Raw genomic sequence first — 24,181 nt, 5'->3', positions numbered from 1 at the left:
ATTCCAGATCGATAAGTTTACTTTTCATTGCCGCATAACCAAAGGGCCTTTGACGTTAAGGAGAGATTGGGGGGGGGGGGGGAGGGCTGAACTCCCATCCCCCTTCCCAGAGTATTCCTCCAAGTTGATAATGTACCACTGTCTATCTATCTATCTATCTATCTATCTATCTATCTATCTAGGTAGCACTGGACAGATCCACATGGAGAGAGAGCATAAAGGAAGGGTCACAGATTGCAGATGTCATACACAACGGAAGCAGAAAGAAGGGTGAAAATGCAACGGCGCCTGGTGATTATATATGTCCAACCTGCGATCTCAGCTGTGTATCAAGGATTGGCCTCTTTAGTCACACAAGAAGTTGCAAAGGGAAAAGATCGTCTCTCGAGACGTAAAATGCCACATATATCTATCTATCTATCTATCTATCTATCTATCTATCTATCTATCTATCTATCTGTCTGTCTGTCTGTCTGTCTGTCTGTCTGTCTATCTTATATATCTTACCCATGTGTCTTTCAAGTCGTAGTGTGAAAGTATAATATTTACTTATCGTACTGAATTTATTGTGTGATACATTACAAGAGGTTAGAACATTGGTTTCTGCATGGCTACATAGTTGCTCACAATTTATCATAAACCTTTAAAAAAACAACATCAACTCTTTCCTTATATTTTTATTTTGTAGTGGATACAATCAAATCGTTAAATAAAAACGATCTCATATAAACTTTTCGCCTGTAAATTATGAGTGAGTCTAGTATGAATGTATATTTTGTATTTCTATAATTATAATGTTTTGTTTGGTGTAATGCACAAATTGTAAGACAACTTTCCTTATGGATAATAAAGATTATTATTAAGTCAGAAACGAACAAGTATTTATTCTCTGGCGCTGCCAGCGTCGAGTTTCGTTAAAGAGAAACAAAATTCATAGTAGTCCCTTTAACAGTTTCCAATGAGGAATTTTCTGGTGATGTCGCAGGTCTGCAGCAGCACCGCCCTCTGACAGGCAACAAGAATGTTCCTAGGAATGTTAGGGGCCTTGAAGGTATATTTTGTTGAATTCCTGGAAGAGTTTTTGCCTGTAATCTGGGAGATGTTTATCATCACAGTTATTTAAACGTAGGAACGATTTGATAATGTCTATATTCATTTCTCTCGTCCATTTGATCCTTTTGGCTCCTCTTGTTCTACCACCAACAGCAACTCTCAGTTGTGTGGGGTGTGGGTCATGGAGTAGACCGACCTCTTGTCTTTGGTCATGAGGTTGTGAATTACCTTCAGTAAACACTCGACTCATTGGTGAATAATATTTTAATATTTACCGCCTAATTTATTTCATAGTCATCACTGTCATGGAAGAAGCTATGGGCCCCGTTCTAATTCTCCTCAAATTCAAAAATTTGATCAAACAAAAATGAATGTGCGTTATTTTGTTTATTTCGATCTACTATCTTCGTAAACAAGCTTCTAAGATCTCAATATATATATTTATTTATGTGTATTTATAAAGTTATGTAAAATTTTACCGCCATAGATGGAAATATCTAATAGAGATTGTGGTTGTTATTAGATTCAGTTTTTCGCTTCTGATTTTCCTGAATCTTGTTTGAAATTTAAATTTCATATAAAACTCCACCCTCACGAAGTATGGTATTTAAGGAAGACAATCAATGCATACAAAGTGTAGGCCTAAATATCAACAAAATATTTACATTATTTTATATACTTTAGCTGAAAATATTTTTTACAAAATTTATTTGTAAGAAAAAATTAAAACTAAGATTAAAATTTATTTTCTATGTATTTTTTTTTAGTACACATGGAAAATAACTTTAACCTATATACTAGTTTCTTTATATTTTATTTTTATAATTGCAAATTTCATCATTTCAGTAGACAAAATTAAACTATATAAATATATTTGTGAATTTTGACTTCTCTGGTATCAGAGAAAATTTGTATTACCGACGAATCCCCATATTATTAAGCATAAACGCTTTACATTACTTAAGAGCAAGTCATAACTTTATTTTTACTTCATCAACTTGCTCTGTCTGTCTGCTTCAAATTCTGAACTCGTTAATATTCCCACACCCAGTATTGGATCAAGATAGAACTTAACATACTTATGTCCTTTACCCAACAAAGCATTAATCAATTAATTACTGGTAATTAATTAATTTGTTTCATACCAAAAAGGGAAAACAATCCTTCAGTATTGAGCTATATGGCTAAATATGTTTGGTTTGTCCCCTTAAATAATTGCACACGTCATTTCTCACACACCCATTCGCTGAGTTCTTCCCCTTAGCCAACCCCTTTACGCCCTCCTCCCTTAAGCTAGCCAAAGAAGATCGCCTTTGTTGGCATGCGGTCGTCTCCCATGCGGTATAAGTGTCGGACCCAGTGCAGCTCTCGAATGGAAATTAGTACTTTCATACTCTCCACGCTGGCCTGCAATGTAGTCTTGTCAGCGTATGCCCATTATAAAGCAAAGACACCTTTGATGGACGCGTTCGACGAGCCCTAAATGCCTTCGATATAGCAGCCAGGCCTCTATACAAAACAGTGGTGAGAACTACTGCTTTATAAACATTGATATTTGTTGCTTGGTGAAGAGACCTCACGTCGTGGACGTTGAATGCAGAGCTTGAGAGGAGGATCCTAGCAATGGAATTGAGATGCTACAGAAGGATCCTAGGCATCACATTCAAAGACCGCATCACAAACCAAGAAATCAGAGACAGGGTTACTGTAGCGATCGGAGCTCATGACGACCTGCTTACTATTGTGAAAAAACGAAAGCTTAAAACCTTTGGCCACATTACAAGATCTACGGGGCTCGCAAAGACCTTTCTTCAGGGAACAGTGCCAGGGAAAGAAGAAGAGGCAGACAGAAAAAGCGATGGGAGGACAACATTAAAGAATGGACAGGCCTGCCATTGAGAGAGGTTCTGAACAAGGCAAAAAAAAGGGAGGAATGGAGAAAGACGGTCGACAAATCTTGCCTGGTGCCCCAACGGTCCAACAGACTAAGGGATAGGTAAAAAAAAAAAGGTAAAAAAGGAAGAGACCTACTTCTCCATACTCTCAGGTTGTGGTGACCAAAAGCGCTGTTGGCCTTTGAGAGACGGTTGTCTGTTTCCCTGGATAAGTGACGCATCCTCGGACAATGTGCTGCCCAGTTAGATAAAGTGGTCAACAGCATTAAGGAGATGTCTATTGACATTGATTTGTGGAGCTGGGTTAGTTCCGATTAGGGACTTCTGCAGCATGACCTCCGTATTATTTCTTAGGTTGATGGACAGACGAAACGAGGCAGCAGCCTCAGCAAATTCATGGACGGCAAGCTGGTGGATTCTTAAAGAAGAAGTACTCTGTGAAAAGCGTCTCTAAGTCTAGTGATTTTACTAATGGTGTTACTCTTATCTTATCTTATATAAGACAGACGTTACTTAAAAAAAGAAGATGATTACGTCCTACGCGTCTTGTTTTTAGTCATGCATATTAACCAATGACTTAAATTCTGCCAAGTCACTGGTTTTCCTGGCTAGCTCAGGCAACCCATTCCATGCTTTAATAGCACTAGGGAAGAAGGAGCATTTGTACAAATTTGTCCTAGCATATGGGACGAGGAATGTGCCTTTATCTCTGTGTCTTTCAGAGTATTTTATTAAATTTTGTTTTTGTATTTGAAGATTATGGTTCAGTGTTTTATATATAATCAAATTAGAATATTTGTTTGTTATAAATCTCACTGCTCTAGTTTGTATTTATTCTAGCTTACTCCATCCAACTTAACTTGCTTTATTGACCTTTTAAAATGTGCATTGATAATTTTGTATTCTTTCTAACTATATTACTAGAAATGTATGAACACATTTGCGCATCTTGACGACTTCCTAATTAGCGCGCAATACCAGCACAAGTGAATGTAGCCTAATGTTTCTGGTGAGTTTGGAATAAGACAACAATTATATGAGACTGAAGACTTATTTATTTATAATCAATATTCAAACAGGTATGTAGGCCTCATCTAAACTAACTCCGGTAATCTTGTATTAATTATTTTAAATGAGCGTTTATTTTATCAAATTCGATTTAATCTAGAATCTACATCTAAGCTAAGGTTTCTAGCTACTCTACTCTACTAGTCTCTAGGCCCAGAGTCTACAACTTTAACATGACTGTAATAAAGAAATGTGTCTCTGCCTGTTACTTTCTCTGTCAGTCTGTAAGTCTGTCTGTCTGTCTCTCTCTCTCTCTCTCTCTCTCCGCATGTGGTTTAAATTATATAATAAATACGAACCCTATTGTCGTTAGAGAATGGAATTGGTTGCCTGAATCAGCCATGAAAACCAACAGAAATTAAGTCATTGATTAACATGTATGATTAAATAGACGCATGAAATGCGCAGGACGTAATTATCTACTTTGTTGAAGTAACGTCTATAATACATAAGATAAGATAAGAAGATCTTTTTTTACCTTTACCTATCCCTCAGTCTATTGGACCGTTGGGGTACCATGCAAGACTCGTCGACCGTCTTTCTCCATTCCTCTCTGTCTTAATTAGAACCTCCTTGAATGGCAGGCCCGTCCATTCTTTTATGTTGTCCCCCCATCGCTTTCTCTGTCTGTCTTTTTTTTTCTGGTGCTGTTCCCTGAAGGAGCCCCAAAGGTAAGATAAGATAAGATAAGATAAAACACTGAACCATAACCTAAATGAACAAACTAAAAAATCTAAATGTCACCCCTTACATACAATGCAAGCAGTGGCTCTAAACTTGTTTAACCTAAGGTCCCCAGTTTGTTAAAGTAAACAGCATCAAACCCTCAACTCGAGTAATTGTACACTCTTTACACATGACATAAGAAGCCTCTATGACTAAATTCATTCAATTCACTGATGATACTGCCATAGTCGGTCATAGTTACGGTGACAAAACTCTGTATCGAAGTTCGATAGAAGACTTTACAAACTGGTTCTCTGACAACATTTTAGAAATGAATGTCACCAAAACTAAAAAAAAACTCCTAATAGATTTCAGAAGGAACAAACAATTGATACATGAACTGCAGATAAACAATATACCGATACTACAAGTGAATTCATACAAATATCTGGGTGTCACTGTTCACGACAGGCCTTAACAGGCTTTCGTGGGAAGACCATCTTGAAACTGGCCAAGACAATCACACAGCGGGTATTTCCCTATAACAACGGAACATCTACTACATAAGATCTTGAATATTAGTTACTGTGCGACATCGCAAAATCTACTAATATATGGAATAACGTGTGGGCAAATTACGGCCCGCGGTCCACATGCGGCCCGCCGGAGTGTTTTATGCGGCCCGCGGATACCAACAGAAATAAAGTGTACCCACAGTATATATATTTGCAGATATATTATTAAACATATTTTCAAATACCTATAAATATTTTACACTGTATAAAAAGTTTTTAAGTAAACGAAGATTAAGGTTAGTGACTGTACTTTAATACACTCAGTCTAAGACACAATCTCAGGCCAGTATTTATTCGATGCCATGGAGAGCTGTGTTAGGTGTTGGGTAGGCTTGGAACAAGATCTTAAGTATAACAACTGATGGAGCTCGATCTTTAACTCAAAAAGACACTTTGTTTGTTTGTTTGTTTGTTGTTGTTGTTGAAAAGAATATCCCAACCATTAACTCTAAACAGAAAAGTTTACACAAAGCTGCATAAAATAACATTTACCCATATCACGAATATCTCACAGTTATCAGAGCTAGGGGACATATCTAGAAGCAGTTCCGACAAGTACTTGAAGATTTAGAAACAAATATTTCGATGTATCCGTTCGCTTGAGGGGTCGATTGACGATTTGTCAGGGGTCGCCGAAGACCATCGAAAATATGAATTGTATTTTGTGTATTCTTCTATTGCTGTGTATGTTATGGGGAAGGGGGTTGCGGCAGAGTGTGGGATAGTAAAAAGGGGTGGCCGAGCTTAAAAGGTTGAGAACCGCTGGCTTAGGGCAAGATAATGAGAAGAATATAAAATCTCAAGGAAGAGATTTTTATGTTTCTTGAAGGACTCTGACTTTGTTACTAATATTTCCAATGAAGAGTGGAAGACAGATTTCATGTTTTTCATATCAGATATTGCAATGAGTTGCTTGCATATGCAATATAAGTGCATGTTAAATCCTTTCAAACAAGGCTTTCCCTATTCTCCAGTCAAGCAAGTAAAAGAAGGTTTTGCCATTTTCCTTAGCTGAAAGGTGAAACTATTTCTAGTGAAATGGTTAAAAGACAAAAGTACAAGACTTATTTTAGATACCTTAATTGTGGAATTAATAAAAGCAAATTTTAAGACGCGAAGAACCAGTTTTCTATACCATCAGCTCATCATTTAGTGCAGATACTGATTCAACTCCAAAGAACATAACTCCATGCAAATTATGACCTGAAAGAGAAGCTCCAGTCAGTTCTTCCACGGGAGCTTAATGGGTGCCACAAGCTGCATTTCCACACTTATAAAAGCTTTGCTGATAACATATATTTATGCGCCCCCCCCCCCATCCCCAAATTTTGTTAATGCGGCCCTCGATACAAAAAGGTTGCCCACTCCTGATCTAGACTGTTGCGCCGCTTAGACAACATTATAAAAAGCATCAAAAACAACACGCACGAAGTGGGCGACTTCTATCAATCAAGACTAGAACCGAGCGGTACAAAAACTCGTTCGTTCTTTACTCGGTCAGACTGTATCAGCGCTACTCGTTGACTAGGGAACATGAAAGGGACCTAGACGTCTGTGTGTAGGCGTAGTCACTCAATGTTGTGTCTGTTCTATTTATGTTTATGTATTTGTTGTCTTTATTTTAGGAACGATTCCATGCAATCAAGACCAATTTCCTATCATTGGCCTCCTTCAGTCGTAGAACGACTATGGTTCATCTCAGAGCACACTTCCTCTTGTGGCTGTGGTTGGGTTAGGGCTTTGAATAAGTGAGATGAAGCCTGGGCATTGTTTATGGTCGGAACGATGTCGCCCACACAGCAGTTCCCCCCTCTTCGCGCAGCTGATGTGACCAAAGGAACGGAATATCCAATACAGTTTGGGATCAGTAGCGCCGCAGGATCTGCCAGGCTTTAGCACGATGTGCCACAGTCTGCCTAAGGGTCACCAGCTCCTTATTTTTTCTCAGGGTTGTCTCCCGAATCCTTTCCCATGTTTGGGTATAGCCGCAGGGCAGCGGAGGTTTGGATTCAGAGTTTTCCTTCTCCCAGATGGGTAGCCAACCTAGGCTAACGAGCCCCTCCTGCCCGAAGCTTACTGGTTTAGGCGCCAGTTGCTTGCCTTTGCCCCTTCTCCTGTTGGTGGTATCGGTTCCGCCAGGCTCAGTAACTATAAGGATCCAATAAAGCAGGCTTAGTCTTAGTCTTAAAAATGCAAAAAAAGAAAATGCAGACAAACAACTAAATAGAATACACAGAAAGACACATGAAAAAGACACTTTTATTATTCTATATCCTAGGACAAATTTGTATAAGTGCTCCTATTCCCCTAGTGCGATATAGACTGGACAATCAATGAGTTAGCAGAGTTTAGGTTTATAATAATATGCACAACTAGACTAAAACGTGGATACGAGTAGGACGTAATTATTTTCTCTTTTGTAATTTATAAGATAAGATAATATAGAATCTATACTAGATCAATACAGTTACTAGATCTATAATAAAGAAACATCTTTCTCTTTATTTCTCTGCATGTGTGTTATATAACATAAACACTGAACCATAACTTACAAATGCAAAAACACAACCGAATAAAATACCCAAAAAGACCCAAAGATAAACACTCATTTCTTATTTCATATGAAAGGACAAATATGTAGAAGTGTTCAAAAGTTAATCAGTTAGGAAAATCAGTTCTCTAATTTAACATGCACAACTATATCAACATATGGCCACGCGTATGAGGTATTATCTTCTTTTTTGAAGGAACATCTGTAATTTATAAGATAAAATATTTATGAATATAATGTTAGATGCATTTTGGGATTGTATTCACTTATGAATGAACGGAGGCAGCAGTTGTTTTATTTCGGAGTTATCTCCCCTATATGAATTACTATCCCTAGTTTACGAGTTTCATCTACCCGGGTTTAGAGTTTAAGCGCCCTCTACTTGCTTTTTTGCAACATTTCCCTGGATTTTTTAGATGTTTTAAGTGAATATCCTAACCACTGGAATACCCCACTTCATCCTCCATGACTGCAAACCATGCAGTTGGTCCCCTTCTGTTTATTTGATATTCACAGCTAACCCTTATATCTAAGGGCTTTTCCCCTATACACCATCGGGTGGTGTGCTTGATAGAAGATGCTAGCTCCCCCAAGAAAATCAACAGTGAAATAAACTTTTCACTTGTAAATTCTGAGTGAGTCTGGTGTGAATGAACATTTTTTTTTATAGTTATCATGTTTTGTTTGGTGTAATGCAAGACAAATTTCTTTACGGGCAATAAAGATTATTATTTATTATTATTATAAATGGAACTTTTAAGCGTTATGTGACTATAATATACAATATACAGCTGTACTAATTGGCATTGCCTCCAACAGCTTTCAAAACAGAGTTGGAGCTACGCCTCTGTAATATAGATTTAGTTCTATAATTTTCCAAAATCAACAATGATAATTGAAATATTATAGAACAGATTTTTCTTTTTTTTTAATTCAAAATTATAGACCTATGTAAGTGATCCCACGTAAGTAGAATCTATTGAAATTTTTGGAAAGATGAAAATCAATATTTTTTTCGATATAAAGTTTTAGAATACTCTAGTCTGAGCATAACTGTAGAGTAGGCTATATTTATGTCTGCGTAGGACGTAATTATCTTCTTGTTAGAAGTAACGTCTGTGTTTTATAAGATAATATGGACAATTACTTTCTTTTGTTCTGTTTATAAATAGTAATTTTATGGTAGCAAATTTAAATAAGCCCAAATAGCAAAAACGGATGTTGAATGAAATGCAGTAAACATGGACGACTCACAGGACGATTTAACTTCGGAACAAACAGAAAAATTATTACAATTCCAGGTAGATATAATTTCTAATAATATTAAAGACTAATTCGTGATTATAATAATGAGGATTCTTCATAATAGCTTGAAGTAAAATCATATTTAAATCAAGATTTAGAATCTAATAGAGTGATAACAACTAAACATTAAAACAAGTCTCAGTCTCAGTCTCAGAAGACTGACTGAGAGTACTGAGAGTGAGATTACTGAGAATACAGAATAGTGAGAAGTGTCGAGTGTCACTCTCACTCACTCACTGTTTCTATTATCTACTCTACTAAGACTCTAGATCTAGTGTCTGACGAGTCTGAGTGACTCTGTCGACTCGGTCTCACTCTCAACTCAACCAGTGAATCATCTCTGCCTCTGCTCTGTTAAACTTAAAACTGGTCGCTATTTGTATTTAAAATTATCTAGAAATAATCTAGATCTAGTAAACGTAATGTGCAAAGTTCGAAAAGCCCTGATTTGTATAGAGGTTTGAACGGTTCACTTTTTATTGCTAAAACTTTTTTATTTGAATGTTTTCTTTGATCTGTTCGAACCTTCCATCAACCCGATCGAGCTTACTAACTGGGGGAAAATCCGATCGAGGAAAAGTACGCTTGGCAATACCCAACCTACACCTCTTTGAACTCATATTTAATTTTAACTAAGCAAGATGATACATTAATTCAGGTTTATTTTTATAGAAAAAAAGACGAGGAATTCAGAGATACCATCAGTTTTTCCATAGGTCGAACCGTTAAGGTGCTATAAAAATCCAAACGTGAAAATTGCTGCCAGTGGGCTTAATGCGTTCGAAATTTGCACATTACTCTAGATTTATTCTAGATAGAATAGATCTCGAATATGATTCATTTCACTCAGCAGACTAGATCTAGCTCTAATGACTAATGTCATGATATAATGACAGTGTCAGTAGTGATGTCTCTAGAAGTCTAAGTTTAGATTCTAGATTACTCTAGAATCTTAGATCTAGACTAGAGTAGGGAGGTGAAATAAAAAAATTTCTCATTGAAAAAATATTTTATTTAGTTAATCATTAAAATACTTTGTTAGAACTTTCCAATGATGTATAAATTATGACTGTGTATCTTTAACAATTAGAAAGTTATGACTTTTTTTGTGGCGTTTTGACCTAACATTGAGCGCAATTGAACAAGTGAGAGAAGAGCTTGTCACTGGATAAGCCGAGCTTGGCTGGGCGAGACACACCCCCAGGTCAAAAGTTCAAAGTTAAAGTTGAGTTTTGTAGATTCTATGATAGATCTACTAGATATATTTTATAGTAGATATCTATTATTAGTAGTAAATTTCTAGCTCACAAAGCTGATTTCAATGAACTTTACTTTATGTAAATATTGAAGGACATTAACAGATTATCAGGTCCTGATCTTCAAGAAATGTCATTGTGGTGTGGACAAAATGGCGTCGTTGTGATGGCAGAAAAAAAAATTCTATTTAAAAATTGTGATCAAAATAGTCTGAAACAATTTTTTGAAAAAATGCGCATATAGATTCACACACATATTTTTATCTCAGAAACTGTAAAATCCCATAGAAATCATTGTTAATCCTATTTTTCAATTTTGTAAACAAAGCTCTTACAATCAATATCGTGATAAAACTTGGTAGTATTATGACCAGGCATGATATCTAACAGGGAAAAAAAAATATTGTTTGAGGATTTCAGTGTTTTACTACACATCTTTCATGATAATACATCATAAGGTCACTGAAGTACAAAATTGATTTTAACAAAAAAAAAAAAAAGGTTACAAAGACAGTTTGTGTTTCCACAGTTTGTGTGGAAACACAAACTCAAAATCAACCACCAATGTGGTCCACCCAAGCAGGTAAAAAGCAGGTAATATTTTCAATATCATAATGAAATTTTATCAAAAGTAAATGACAGAGAAGAATGGAGAAAGAAGGTTGACATATATCTTGTGTGGTGCCCCAAAGGTCAAGTAGACCAAGGGATAGGTGAAAGTGAATGTGAAGTTCAATATGAACCTGGCCTAACTGATGTCATATAATGATTATCTAATTGATCTAATTGTTTTGTAAAGGGTCAATCTCTAATTCAAAGCCTCAAAAAAAAAAAAGAAATTCCATAAAAAAAAATTTCTTTAGTTTAAAAGTGTTCATGGCTTATGTGACGCACTGCAGTCATAATCTGAAACTAGTCTTCATTTATTGTTTTAAATTATTTATTAAAAAATGTATTTCATATGCATATATAAGTGGAACATTATGTTCCACTTATATGCATATTAAATAAAAAATTTTCTCTTTAAAAAAAAAGGTTAAAGTAAACATTTTTTTGCAAATATAGTAGTTAATATTACAGGACATGTATACATAAATTAACAATACATTTGTAAAACAATTTTATTTTTTTTTGACAAAAAATCTTAAACCGTTTGGTAAATAGACATCTCCCTTACTAAATAGTCTCCAGTGCTTGTTACTATTAATAGTGAATAGTTGTAAAAATGGTGTAATTTTATGGAAAAAACTGCTTGCATAGTTGGTTTTTTAAATTAGATTTTTCGCTTTCAGAAAAGAAAAAAGTAGCCGTGGTATCAGAACTTTGAAAGGTCTAGAATATTATGATGTCGGATTTTAAATATCTTTTCTAGTTTACGAGATCTAAATGGGACAGACAGTCCACACAAAACTAATAGTGACTATTTCTTTTTCAGGGGCCGCTAAAAAAGTTACAGGACCTGAGTACTAACTTTTAAAATTCTCAGGCGGCTAAAAATAATTCTTAACACAATAAATATTCTTTAATTATTTTTTTAAAATTAATTTTAGGACTTAACTGGTATAGACCAGATACAGAGATGTCGTCAGATACTGGAAGGTCATGATTGGAATATAGAAGCAGCAGTTCAGGACACTTTCAATGAGCAAGAAGGAGCACCAACAGTTTTCCATCAGCCTGCCTCTTTGCCAGAAGAAAGGGCACCACTTGTTAATCTACAACCATCAAACCAAAGGCAATTTTTCTTCTTGATTGAATTTTTTTGTTAGCAATGAGTTTTATACTGATAGTTTACCATTAGCAAGATGAATGTCAGTTATTAACAGGCATTTTTTTTTTAACTGAAAAAGCTCAATGATATTCCATACATATATAACATAAGCCAAATATTTTAAAATAATTAAACAATGAAATAAATTAAATAAATAATTTAATAATTGAGTAAAATGATACAATATAGGAAATTTTAAACATTGATTGAAGAACTTTAAGCGTCCTGATTGTAATTATGAAAGTAATATGTTGTGATTTTTTGGGTTCCCAGTTGATTGGGGATCTTAAGACAGTTTGGTTGGTTAAGAAGAGTCAATCTATCATTCATCGGCCACTTAAAGATAGCTTTTTCATTTTGCTATATATGGACTTTGGCCAATGTCTTTTTTGGTCATTCTATAAAAGCTAGTTTTGTCATGTCAAAAAAAAATTGCTAGCATTTTTTAAAACGAAATCAAATTAATTAAAATGTATAAATTTATCATTATATAAAGTCTGCTAAGTTATATTTTCTAAAGTTTTAGTTTAGTCATTTTAACTCTCGTTATTATATCTGTTAAGTTATCATTTCGTCTTTAGCCTACATTATGTTTGTTAACAGTGCAGTATAAATTATATTATTATTATTATTATTTTGTTTATTGTTGTTATTATTATTATATTTATAAAGTTACAAATGAAGCAATTATTAGGTTTCTATTTGTCATGTTATAAAGAAAAATTTAAAAAAATAAAGTTAAAGTCCATTTTTTCTAGTTTTGATAAAATTAAAGGGTTTCATAGAAAATTTGTAAAAGAAAATCTATTATACAGGCTAATAAAAAGTTAAATTTCATATATAAAAGAATTGTCTGATCTGTTCTCTTATCGAATGTCAACTTGCCTTTTTAACTCAGATGACAATTTTTCAATGATTCTTCAGAAACTTACAAAAAGAAAACTTTAAATAACATTACTTACTTAGGCCATTCTGCAACAAGCTGTCTCAACAAAGATCTGTCACTTGCAATGTCTGAAGCCTCCTTCCACCTGGTGTCAACTGTTCTGAGGTCCTTCATGAAAGTGTGGCGCCAAGTTATACGATATATTACTATTTATCTTGACAGATAACCTCTCCATAATTAGCAATGCTTTTTTAGTTTTGTTTATGTCTTTTATAGAGTAATTATGTATCCAGGACGGCGACCACAGGGAATTTTTCAATGGACATACTACCTACTTTCTATGCCAATAAAATTTGTATGGTCAACACTTTTTGATATTATTAGAGTTTTTGGTAAGTCACTGGATTTCTTTTTTTTTGTTTTGTTTTTTATTTGTTTGACATTTTTAGTAAATATAATGTTACACATTTTAAAGAAATTTTTTTTGTTTAAAGTAATTGTTTTTCTTGTTTCTTATTCATAGTGAATTTCCTTCGGCCTGACCCTAGACGCAGTAAGTGTCGTAAGTTACTTCAAAATGCCCTAGTGTTTGAATTTAACCTTTTAGTACTTTTCAATTTTCCAATTGCAAGGTCTATGTTTTACTGCTCATTAAAAAAATGTTTTTAAAACAATACTAATACTCTTAATATTTACTGAAAATTTTTTCTGTAAAGCTTTAAAGACTTGCAAAAGGAGCATAGCTTTGATAACCGATGTTTCTGTTTGTTTTTAATTGGTTTATATTTATTTCTATAATTACATTTTCATAATTAACAGTTCTATGTATTTTTTTGTTTTTATTAGAATTTAACTTAGCAGATCACTAGGCTTTTTGGTTATAAGTTTAACACAGTAGGTCCAGTACTTTCTTCTAAATTTACTACATTTCATCAGTACTTTAATATAAACTATATTTTCATTTAATAATATATTTAAAGTAATTTTCAATCAATACTTGGTTTGTTGTTGCTTTTTTTTTTTTGGTTAAATCTATATATCTTGCAATAAAGGATAACAGAAAAAAAAAAACATATATTTGTTAAATTTGGTCTTTTGTTTTTAATTCTATGAAAATATTTTGTAGTCATATTTACATTAACTTTATTTTGAAGAATATTTTCTACTTTATCATCCTCATCATCCACCCTTTGTGTTCCTCATGGAACATAGGGCCTCTGTCAAAACATGCCACTGTTTGGTCTTTTGCTAGTCCTTTAATTGCTTCTCATCTTCTTTATGCCTCTCAGTGTCATGTCAAAACAACTTTTTGTAGAATCGTATCACTATATCATATTTTATGCAGATAATAAGAATCCAGCTAGTTTTTTTTTTTTTGTTATTCAGATTTTTCTTAAATGACTTGCAAGTTCAATTCTAACGTAAAATTTCTTTTCTTAACCTAATTACTTGATTTTATATTTGAACTAACATAACAGAATATCAAAATGCTTCAAGAATCCTTCCATAATTGATAGTTGATAGAGTTATAATTTCCACTAAAGTATATTTCATTATTAAAACCATCATTACAAATAGATTCTAAGTGAATTACGCTGTTCTTGTATCTGGAAGTATTTTTCTTATTGTTAAAAGTAAAATGAAGCTTGTCTCAGATTAGGGTTACTATGATGTATTGTCTAAACAATCTTAGTAATAAAGTCTTTTATTTCTTGACAGTTGTTACTGATCCTCTGCGGGATGTAATGACATTCATTTCCAACTTTGATGCCAAATATGGGCAGAATCATCCTGCATTTTACCAGGGTACTTACAGTCAGGTACACTTTATTGCAAGTTTGTTGTTTCATTAGAGTGTTATTGTATTGGTCCAGTGGTATTTTTCTTCAGTGAGTATATCTTCTGTTACAATACTATATTTCATGAAGATAGTTCTCCCATTAACACTGTAAAACTTTAAATAAACGAAGTTTAGAACAAAATCCAGGAATACTAATTCAGAACACTTCAATTCATTAAGTCAATAAAAAAAGTCCAATAGAATGCAGTGTTTGGAATTTTTATAAATTTTAGGAATTCCTAAAATTTCCCTAGACTCATTTTTTTCTTCTTAAAAATCAGAAATGTTCATTATTCTTTTTTGATGAGAGAGATGTTGCCAGGGCAATTCTAACTAGTTCAGACTGCCTTGGCCATTTCATAGCTACACAGGCTAAAAGAATAAATGCAGTCTTCAAGTACTTGAATGTATATTTTTTTATTTATGCGGTACCAGTATAGCATAAGTACTATTATTTTCACCTTTTTTTTTCAATTGCTCACTACAGCAATGTTCTATAACTATATTCCATTCCATAATATATAATTTAAAATATACTTTAAAAAAAAAATTCAATGACTCTTTTCTTTTTTTATTTGGGTTACCTCAGCAGGCTTGTACAGAAAATTTTCTAACGTTTTTTTTTTAGTTTGTTACCGTAACTGAGAATCATAATATTGAAATGACATAGATTTATTAAGCCAAACTGTCTCAACCGATTCAACTACTAGATTGCTCCCCTTCTTTAATGTTCTCTTCTCTTCTTCTAACTACCAGAGAAAATTTTCTTTTCTCAAATCTCGTGAATGAATGCATTATAATAATTTTTTTTCCCCATGACCTTAAATTCAGCATTAATTCCTTTTCCTCTTGCCTTGTAGGTGACACTTTCTTTTGAATTCTGTTTTTGTAATGAAAAAAAATTAATTTCTAAACAATATATATATGTTTAAAAGCAACAAGGAAAATTTAAAATAAGTTACCTTGCCGGTACATTTTTGTCACAATACACTTGATAGTAGTTTTCCACAAAGACAAATTATCTGATAATGTATGTGATTTATAAAGAAATGCTTTAATAATTTTAGCATTCTTGTTGCATTCTTGTGCACAATGTGTTTGACAGTAGAAGGGGTGGGGGGGGGGAGGTTTGTAAGAACATCTTAATTAAAAATTATTTACAGTTCTCTCAGGGTTTGAACTCATTCTCTGGTGTTGATATGCCTTTTTAAAAAAATCTTTCTGCCATGTCTGCAAATTTACTTAGTAACTAATACAGTGCTTTGTCATCCTGCAGGCCTTAAATGATGCTAAGAAAGAGTTGCGTTTTTTACTTGTCTACTTGCACTGTGATGAGCATCAGAATACAGACCAGTTCTGTAGGTGAGTCTAACAGCTTTGTTCTTTGATAAATGTCATGACCTTAGACAATTTTATTGATCTATGCACTCATACGATGTTATTGAGACGTAATGGGGCTCACTCAACATTGGCAAAATAGATTTTTAGGTCTCAAAATATTGTCAACAAGGTTCAGTTGATATAACAGAATATGATTTTTGTATAAATAAATTCAAATTTTTTAACACTACATTTATAATATAATTTATTACTTTCAAAAGAAATGTTGGCATTCTGGCAGCTGAAAGCTTATACTCAATATATAATCACAAGGATATATGGTACACTATACTTATCCTTTATTTTTCAGAGATATTGTTTGCAGTCAAGTCTTTAGAAACTATGTCAATGGTCACTTGTTGTTTTGGGCATGTAACACAAGCAGTCCAGAGGGTTACAGTGGTTAGTATTCTAAATTCAAAGTATTCAAAATGGTGCTGTCTGTTCACCAAATATGATTTACCTTATAAATAGCTCAGTTGACATACTATTTATTTACACAATAGCTATAATCCTTGTTTGTTTTTGTTTTTTTTTTAAGTTGTTCCCACCCAACTTCTACCCAAAGGGAAGTAACGCAACAAAAAAAAAAAGATCAATGTCTAGTTAACAAAATAAAAAGTATTCTTTTAATACCTTTAGAACAAAAAAAACAACAACACTTTGCCACAACATCTAATTTCCCATGTAGCACTTATTTACTGCATTATTGACACATTCATTTTAAAGATTGAAAGAAAAAAAAAGCTACACACTTTCTGTTTTCACTCAAATGAATAGCAGCTAACTTAAAACTTCTCTCTCATAATGAGATGCACAGTATACAGGGATTTAATCATCTTGGCTTTGTTAACTCTGTATCTGCCATGATGTGGTAAAATTAAAAGACAACAATAACTATCTCTCCACTTTCAGACCTTGCGATCTTTAGGGCAGATGATGATAAGGTCACCTATTTCTTTGGCCAGTGGTTAACAAGCAGGGTGTCATGTGGCCAGCACAACGACCGCCTTTACTTTCCCTAATTAAAGTCCGGTACCCATTAGAGTTGGGTGGACTCAGAGGTGCCCTAAAAATTTCAAAATTCCAAATCCCTATCTTCACCAAGATTCAAACCCAGGACCCAGGTTCAAAAGCCAAGTGCTTAACCACTCAGCCACCTCATCCCATAATATAAAGCTACTACATGTTTCTTAATGTTACCCCACAGCTTTTGACTTTTAAGTGTTGTTTGCTTTGTCTAGTGTAATATTTAACTCATAACTGGCTACTTCCCAAAGTATTGAATAGTTGTATTTCCTATCATTTGTGTGAGAGATAGTCTCCAATATCTTTGTGTTTGTGTTGCCAGTATCGCAGGCTCTAAAAGAACATGCCTACCCTTTCTTGGCCCTGATAGTGCTGAGAGACAATAAGATGAGTGTTGTGGCCAGGATTGAAGGTCGTATAACAAGTAAGTCTTCAGACAGTGAAACAAAAATGGTTGACCATTTTTATGAGCAATGTTGTTTTTTTTTGTCCGCCTCTGAGTTAGATCTGTAGGCCGGTTTATTAACAGTTGATTGGTTTTTAATGTGTATAGGGATATTTAAGTTGTTTAACAGTTCCACAGATTTGTAGGCTACTGTCTTGAATGTGAAATACTTTACTAGATGTAGACCTAAACGAAGTCAATTTTGCCCCTTTTTTTTAATTTTAAATTCCATAAAGGATAAGAAAGTAGAATAATAAATCTCTTTATAAGATGGCAGAAATTTTTGTTTTTGAGCAGAATCAAGATCTAGATCTGGTTACAGATATCTAGAACCTTGACCTTCTAAACCTAGATCTAGTCAGTAGTCTAAATCTTTAAATATAGATCTACTTTGATCTAGATAAATTGTAAATCTAAGTCTAGTACACACTAGATCATATAGATCTAGAATCTAAACTAGCATTAGATTTAGATCTAAATCTAGATCTATTTAGATCTAGACTCTAGATTTAGATATTAATTCTAAATCTAGATTTACGCAAATTCAAATTCATTTATTGGTGCCTGATATCGTAAAGTATCTCTAGATCTAGCTCTAGATCTAGTCTAGATGAATTAGAACTAATCAATCAATTAATTCCCAATCAGTTTGAAGACTTCATATAAACTGACACATTGTCACACATTGAAAGGAGCGCCATTTTATTTAGATCATAAAGATCTAGTAAACATTCAAAACTTTACTGGTCACTGCGCAGAAAAAAAAATGCGATACTACCATTTTCAGGCATTGACACACTGATCTATATATACATGATTAGCAAGAACTACTTGGGGTTTTTTTTTGTTTGTTTTTTTCTTTTGAAGGGGAAATACATATTTTCAGGTAATTAACCGTAGTCGCGTATTTTCGTGTCCATTTGCGTACAAAATATGCAAGATGCATACTTGTAGGCTACTTTGTATTAGTCAGAGATTTCTCTGGTTTCAGTAGCCTTTTCCACCTGTTCATTCACTGAATATTAAGAGGTGTGGTAGTATTTGGATATTGATAGAACATTAAATATTTTAGAAATTTTTTTAGACAAGCATCCTAGATGACATTGTTTGTTTAGAATGTTGGATCTAAAAAAAAAAATTTTTTTTTTGTTTTTATTATGTAGTTTGTTTTTTTTTGTAGAGAATATAAGAATATGTAGAAATTTTTCTAGACAGGTTTCCTAGGTGACATAGTCTATTTCACATATTGGGATCTTCAATTTTTAATACAAATTTCCTATTGAGTAGAGGTTTTTGAGGTTTGAAAATCAAGATGATTTTTAGCACATGACTTTTGTTTTCTTTTTAACTGCACCCATGAACTTGACATTTTACTTGCCATTTTAATCGAAGCAATACTTCTTAAGATACATAGTAAATTTGTTGTGTCTAGACTGCATGGCTATATTGACACATGAAATGCGAAGATCGTAATTATCTTCTTTTTTTTTAACTAACGTCTGTAATATATGAGATAAGAATATTTCAAATCTCGAAACAGGTGCATTGGAGTTGGTGGCCAGACTAGAGCAAGTCATTGCTGAAAATGAATCCTCATTGGTGGCAGCAAGAGCAGACAGGTAAGTCCAGTGCTTCATATCTGTCATGAGTTTTCATTGCTTGCAAGAAATGGGTGAAGATGAGACTTCTTACCTGATTACAATATACAGAAATATGAGAGGGGTTTGAATGTATTTAGAGTGTAGACAAACTCATTTGATTCTCCTGGCAGCTAACTATTTTTAAATGTATAAAATCACAGAGAACACTTAAACACATGAAGAATATGTTGAGTGATATTATTTAGGTATCCAATCATTTTTCTCATAGTACATCATTTATTGCCTGGATTTTCAGCTCTCAAATAGGGATCATTTCTTCTTCTTCATCTTGCCAGCACTGCCATACAGATTGTTGGTAATGCTGGCTTGTTGTGGTAATAGGGTCTGCGTAAGGTGAATGATGTTGGACATACAAAGAGGCTATGATTGGCAGTTTCGTAAGGGTGGAAGCAGTGTCTACAAAGGGGCGTATTTATTTGATTTATTCTGTTAAGAGGACAATCTAAAAGTCTGTGTCCTATTCTTAGTTGTTAGATTGCTCTTTGTGGGAAGTCAAAAAATTTTCTAGAAATAAACCCATACCATCTTTTTGCATCACCTTTATTGTGTTGTACATTGTATCGTCTGTTTTAGTGTCAGACACATTGGAACCTATTAGCTATAGTAGTCGTGTCAATCTTTTCATACATCTCAGAATGATCTTAACATAAAAATTGAATGTGGATTATGCATTGAATGAAACCCTTTCATTTCTTCTCAGAGCTGAGCGTAGCTTCAACCAGACATTAAGGCAGCAGCAAGATGAAGCTTACTTAGAGTCATTGAAAGCTGATCAAGAAAAGGTTTGTCCATCTAAAAAATGTTACATTTGTAAACAAATTATTACTTATCAAAATAAACTAAAACTATGTCATCCATATTATAGTGTCATCATAGACAATTGCACTTTCACTTTGAGTGACGGATCTTTTAAATGACATTGTAAAATTATGGTTTTGTGAAAGTCAGGGTGGTCACCTGTTCATGTGGTATGCACTCTGGCCTGTTGTCTCAGTGGTTCCATGTTTAAACCTTGCCCAACGTCACCATCCTGAGGCTGGCAGTATTAATTTTCCAACTGTGAATGAGCATCCAAAACATGAAAGAACAAACTTCATGCCCTAAATTTTGAGTTACATTTTTAAGGATTTGAGCTCTCTTTTGTAAATGTAATAGGTCTGTAGTAATGACTCATTTTGTGTAGAAAAACAGGCAAATAAACTTCTTTTCTCTTTTAAATCTGTTAATTTTCTCCCAATCCTAGAAAGCACCCACTAAGCACTCAGAGGTGCACAAAGATCCCGAAATAAAAAATCCTAGTCTTAACCAGGATTTGAACCCAACTACTCAGCCAACACGCCACCTTCTGTTCAAGTAGTAACACTATTTTTGTTTAAAGACTAAATGAATTTACTCTCATTCTGAGAGCGAGACTCTATTAACTCTTTCTCACCGTAATTATTTTCCTCTATCCGGTAGTATTATTCATTTTCTTCATTTGTATTTCACTATGTTGTCCAAATTAAATTTCAATAACATTTTTGTTTGTTATCAGAAAATTTTATATTTGATATCGAATTATAGAAGAATGCATGCTCTTTTTACACAACAAAAATATTAAAGTTTATAAATGTAAAAAAAAAATCCATTTAGTTTAATGAGTTCAAATCAAAGTTGTCATCGTCAGTTAGGAGAGAAAAAGTGAAACAAATAGATTTTTAAATTATCCTTAAGATAAACTTCCTGGAGGATGAAGAAAAGAAACTTAAAACTTCACATGAATTAAAAAGATGACTTGCTGGGGAATGTTATAAAACAAGAGAACTCACAACCTAAAATAAACCTACATAATGATAAGCTCTTTTTTGTTTGTACAAATCATGTCAACACAAATCTGTCAAAATAGCTGAGTGGAGATCTGGCTTGACCCAGGATATGTCCTCTTATTGTTTTTTATGTCAGTGACACACACACGGCCAAAGGTATAGCCTCATTCTAGACATGAAATCATAATGTTGAATGAAGATTGCTTAAAGCTTCTTTAAACACTATTAACCGAGTTGCTTTACCCAAGATTTGAAATTAAATTTGCCTCTGTTTGTGTTGATCACTTGCAAAACATCTCTGTATTGCTTGAAAGATGATTATTGTTCACATGCTGATCTCCAGGAAAAAAGAAAGAGAGAAGAAAGGGAAAGGAAAGAGGAGGAGGAAAGGCGGCAGCGTTTAGCAGAGGAGGAAAAACAGAGACAATATTTGGTTCGTTTCTTAATTATTGGTTCTTGTTTTGTCTATTTTGCAGACGATATTTCGTTTGTGTCTTAGTTATCGGTCTATCTTCTTAAACATCTGTAACATTTGTATAGGTTTATGTAATCATACAATAAATTAATGTTGAGATATTTTTGAATTTAACAAACTGGATAAGAATCTTATATTTTCTTCATGGCTCGCTTTTTTTTTTTTTTTTTTTCAATCAAAAAAAACTTTTCTTTTTTTTTTGGTCTGAAAAAAAAAGAATAATAATGACAGAAATACTGTTACTTTCTGTAAAATGTGCCAACAACTATTTTGTATTGGAAAGCCCTGCCTCCCATGTTCAGCATGAATGTTTCATTTTGGAGCTTGGGGGTTGCAAACTTGTGCTAGTAGTATACATTGTGCCTTTCTTTTATTTCAGCAACGAGAACAGAGGAAAAGTGAGATCCAGCAACAGATGCCTCCAGAACCTGATGTGTCACACCCAGACTCTATCAGAATCATGTTGAAGACACCAAATGGTAAAAGAATAGAGCGACGTTTCCTTAGAGACCAATCTATAAAGGTAAATGCAATTGCAGTGATAAAACTTACCTATTCATTGCTGCTACCGAACAATTTTAACTTTTTTTTTTTTTTTGCCATGCCAGTCCAAGTGAAAGAATCTTAAAAAGTTGTGGAAATCTGACCATTAAAAAATGTAAAATACTTAAAATATGTCAGAAAGTTTTATAGGGAAGATGAGTAGCAGATTTAATATAAAAAAAAAATCTTCAATTTGCTTACCCACATGTTTGTAATGACTAATTAGAAGTTTCAGATGTATTATTTGTGTTAATTAGTTTCCAGTATTTAAAATCGGCTGTAATGCTTTTGAAACAAGTAATATATATTGCAATTCATTATAGTATGCATTTATTTGATCTTTATGCATTAGAAAAACAACAACCACTGTGAATTGTTTACAAGTTTTTTTATTCCTCAGAAACATTAAAGATTCCTCTTGTTTGTTGTTTTTTTTTCATTTATAATAATAATAATAATAAGGCTTGTCTTTGAGTCCGAAGATTAATTAGGAATACAGTATTTCCCATGGCTGCGCAGCCCCAGCTGTGACCTGTGATTCCATTTATATCATAACAATAAACATTTTCATTGCAATCTTTTATTTTTTTATAGAATTTTTAATCACCATGTTATAGTAAGGGTAAATCACCAAAAAATTGTAATACTTTAGTTATAAATAAACTGATTTTAATTCTTCACTTGTAACTTGTAGTCTGTATTTACAGAGTAGGGGAAAGAATCTTTGAAAAATTAAGGGCACGACATGGCCTAAAGTGTGCAGATGTGCCCAAAAATCAAAACACCACATTCTTTACGAGTGCGCAACGCTACACCCCAAAAATGGCCATTTGAATGAAATAAAAACTGGTTCGCATGAAGAGCTGGCTCTGTACAGTGACAGAGAAACTCTGAGAAGGACTGCCGCTTTCCTTGTCCGTGTTATCAGAGAATAGAGTTCTCAACACGTTGCCCTAGTGCGATGAGACTCACACGGTTATGTCTTATAAATTTAGATAAAGGAATAAACATTTTAGCTGTTTGTGGTACTTCTCCGTCTAAGTTGAAAATAAATGATTCAAGACGCCCTAATTGGTTTGAAGGCTATTAATGATACATATTTTGTTTTGCCTGGCTCCACAGTGGCTGTATTATTATGTGTTCTGTCACCAAGACTGCCCCGATGACTTTCAAATCAAGACAAGTTACCCCAGTAAAACTCTACCCTGTGAGCCCAGTGACCACTGCTCAGAGCCACCAACCTTTGCTGACATGGGCTTAGGGAAGTCTGAAATGTTGTATGTGTTTGATAATGAGGCGTAAAGTAAATAGTGTGCGTGCAATCCAGGTACGAGTGTCTGCTTGAATCTGTTGTATTTTGGGGGGGGGGGGGGGGGGAAGGGGGGGGTGTGATTGGTAAATGTTATTATTTAATTTGTGTATGCAAGTGTGTAAATATAGGTGCTATGTAGTTTGTGTGGCAAGAGTCTGGTAATAGTTTTGTTCAGTAGTACAGAAAATCTGTTACTTGGCTGTCAATACCTAGCCTATTTATTTTGCATTGTCTTTGACATATGTTGCACAGTTCCCTAAATGACTCAGGTACTCTTTGAAGCCAGGCTAAGTGTTTGGAGTGTGGCTGGTTTAGAAGATCAAAATCAGCTACATCTTGAAGCTCAGTAAAGGCATGGTGGGAACAAACTATAAAACATCCATAGAAATAATCCTCCATAGAAACAAATGTTGATCCCCCCCCCCCCTTTTTTTTTTCCCCCAAAATATAAAAAAAGCTAGTAATTAACCTGAAAAATATGTTAAGGAGTTTTGCGTGTTTTACATTTTGTGTCAACAAATATAACTCCAAATAGATAACAGACAGATGAAAATGAAAACCAACCAGGCTTTCCGATTTAATATCTGTAACATCAATTTTTAAATTCTGCAAAACACTCAGCTGGAAATCCTTTATTTTTTTTAAATACACTTGCATGGGTCTTC

General features: G+C 33.9%; 1 protein-coding gene across 3 annotated transcripts; it reads left to right on the top strand.

The window, feature by feature from the left end:
• The first annotated feature begins 3,926 nt into the window (after nucleotides 1-3,926).
• On the top strand, nucleotides 3,927-23,575 carry LOC106076038 (FAS-associated factor 2-like). Of its 3 annotated transcripts, none has more exons than XM_056015750.1 (13): nucleotides 3,927-4,027; nucleotides 11,920-12,104; nucleotides 13,303-13,418; nucleotides 13,550-13,588; nucleotides 14,746-14,846; nucleotides 16,143-16,228; nucleotides 16,557-16,648; nucleotides 17,598-17,699; nucleotides 19,261-19,339; nucleotides 20,082-20,163; nucleotides 21,530-21,619; nucleotides 22,041-22,184; nucleotides 23,327-23,575. In XM_056015750.1, the coding sequence occupies exons 3-13, from the start codon at nucleotides 13,310-13,312 to the stop codon at nucleotides 23,504-23,506; spliced, it is 1,104 nt and encodes a 367-aa protein (XP_055871725.1). In that variant the 5' UTR covers nucleotides 3,927-4,027; nucleotides 11,920-12,104; nucleotides 13,303-13,309; the 3' UTR covers nucleotides 23,507-23,575. The 3 variants fall into 3 exon arrangements, with proteins under 3 accessions (XP_055871725.1, XP_013092403.2, XP_013092523.2); XM_013236949.2 differs by lacking the exon at nucleotides 3,927-4,027 and adding an exon at nucleotides 8,979-9,109; XM_013237069.2 differs by lacking the exon at nucleotides 3,927-4,027 and adding an exon at nucleotides 9,035-9,109 and having other exon boundaries at nucleotides 13,550-13,579.
• The last annotated feature ends 606 nt before the right edge of the window (nucleotides 23,576-24,181 follow it).

Source organism: Biomphalaria glabrata, chromosome 17 (genome assembly GCF_947242115.1).
Source record: "Biomphalaria glabrata chromosome 17, xgBioGlab47.1, whole genome shotgun sequence".
Classification (NCBI taxonomy): Eukaryota; Metazoa; Mollusca; class Gastropoda; family Planorbidae; genus Biomphalaria; species Biomphalaria glabrata.
The sequence above is the reverse complement of the archived record's forward strand: the minus strand, read 5'-3'. Positions and strand labels throughout refer to the sequence as shown.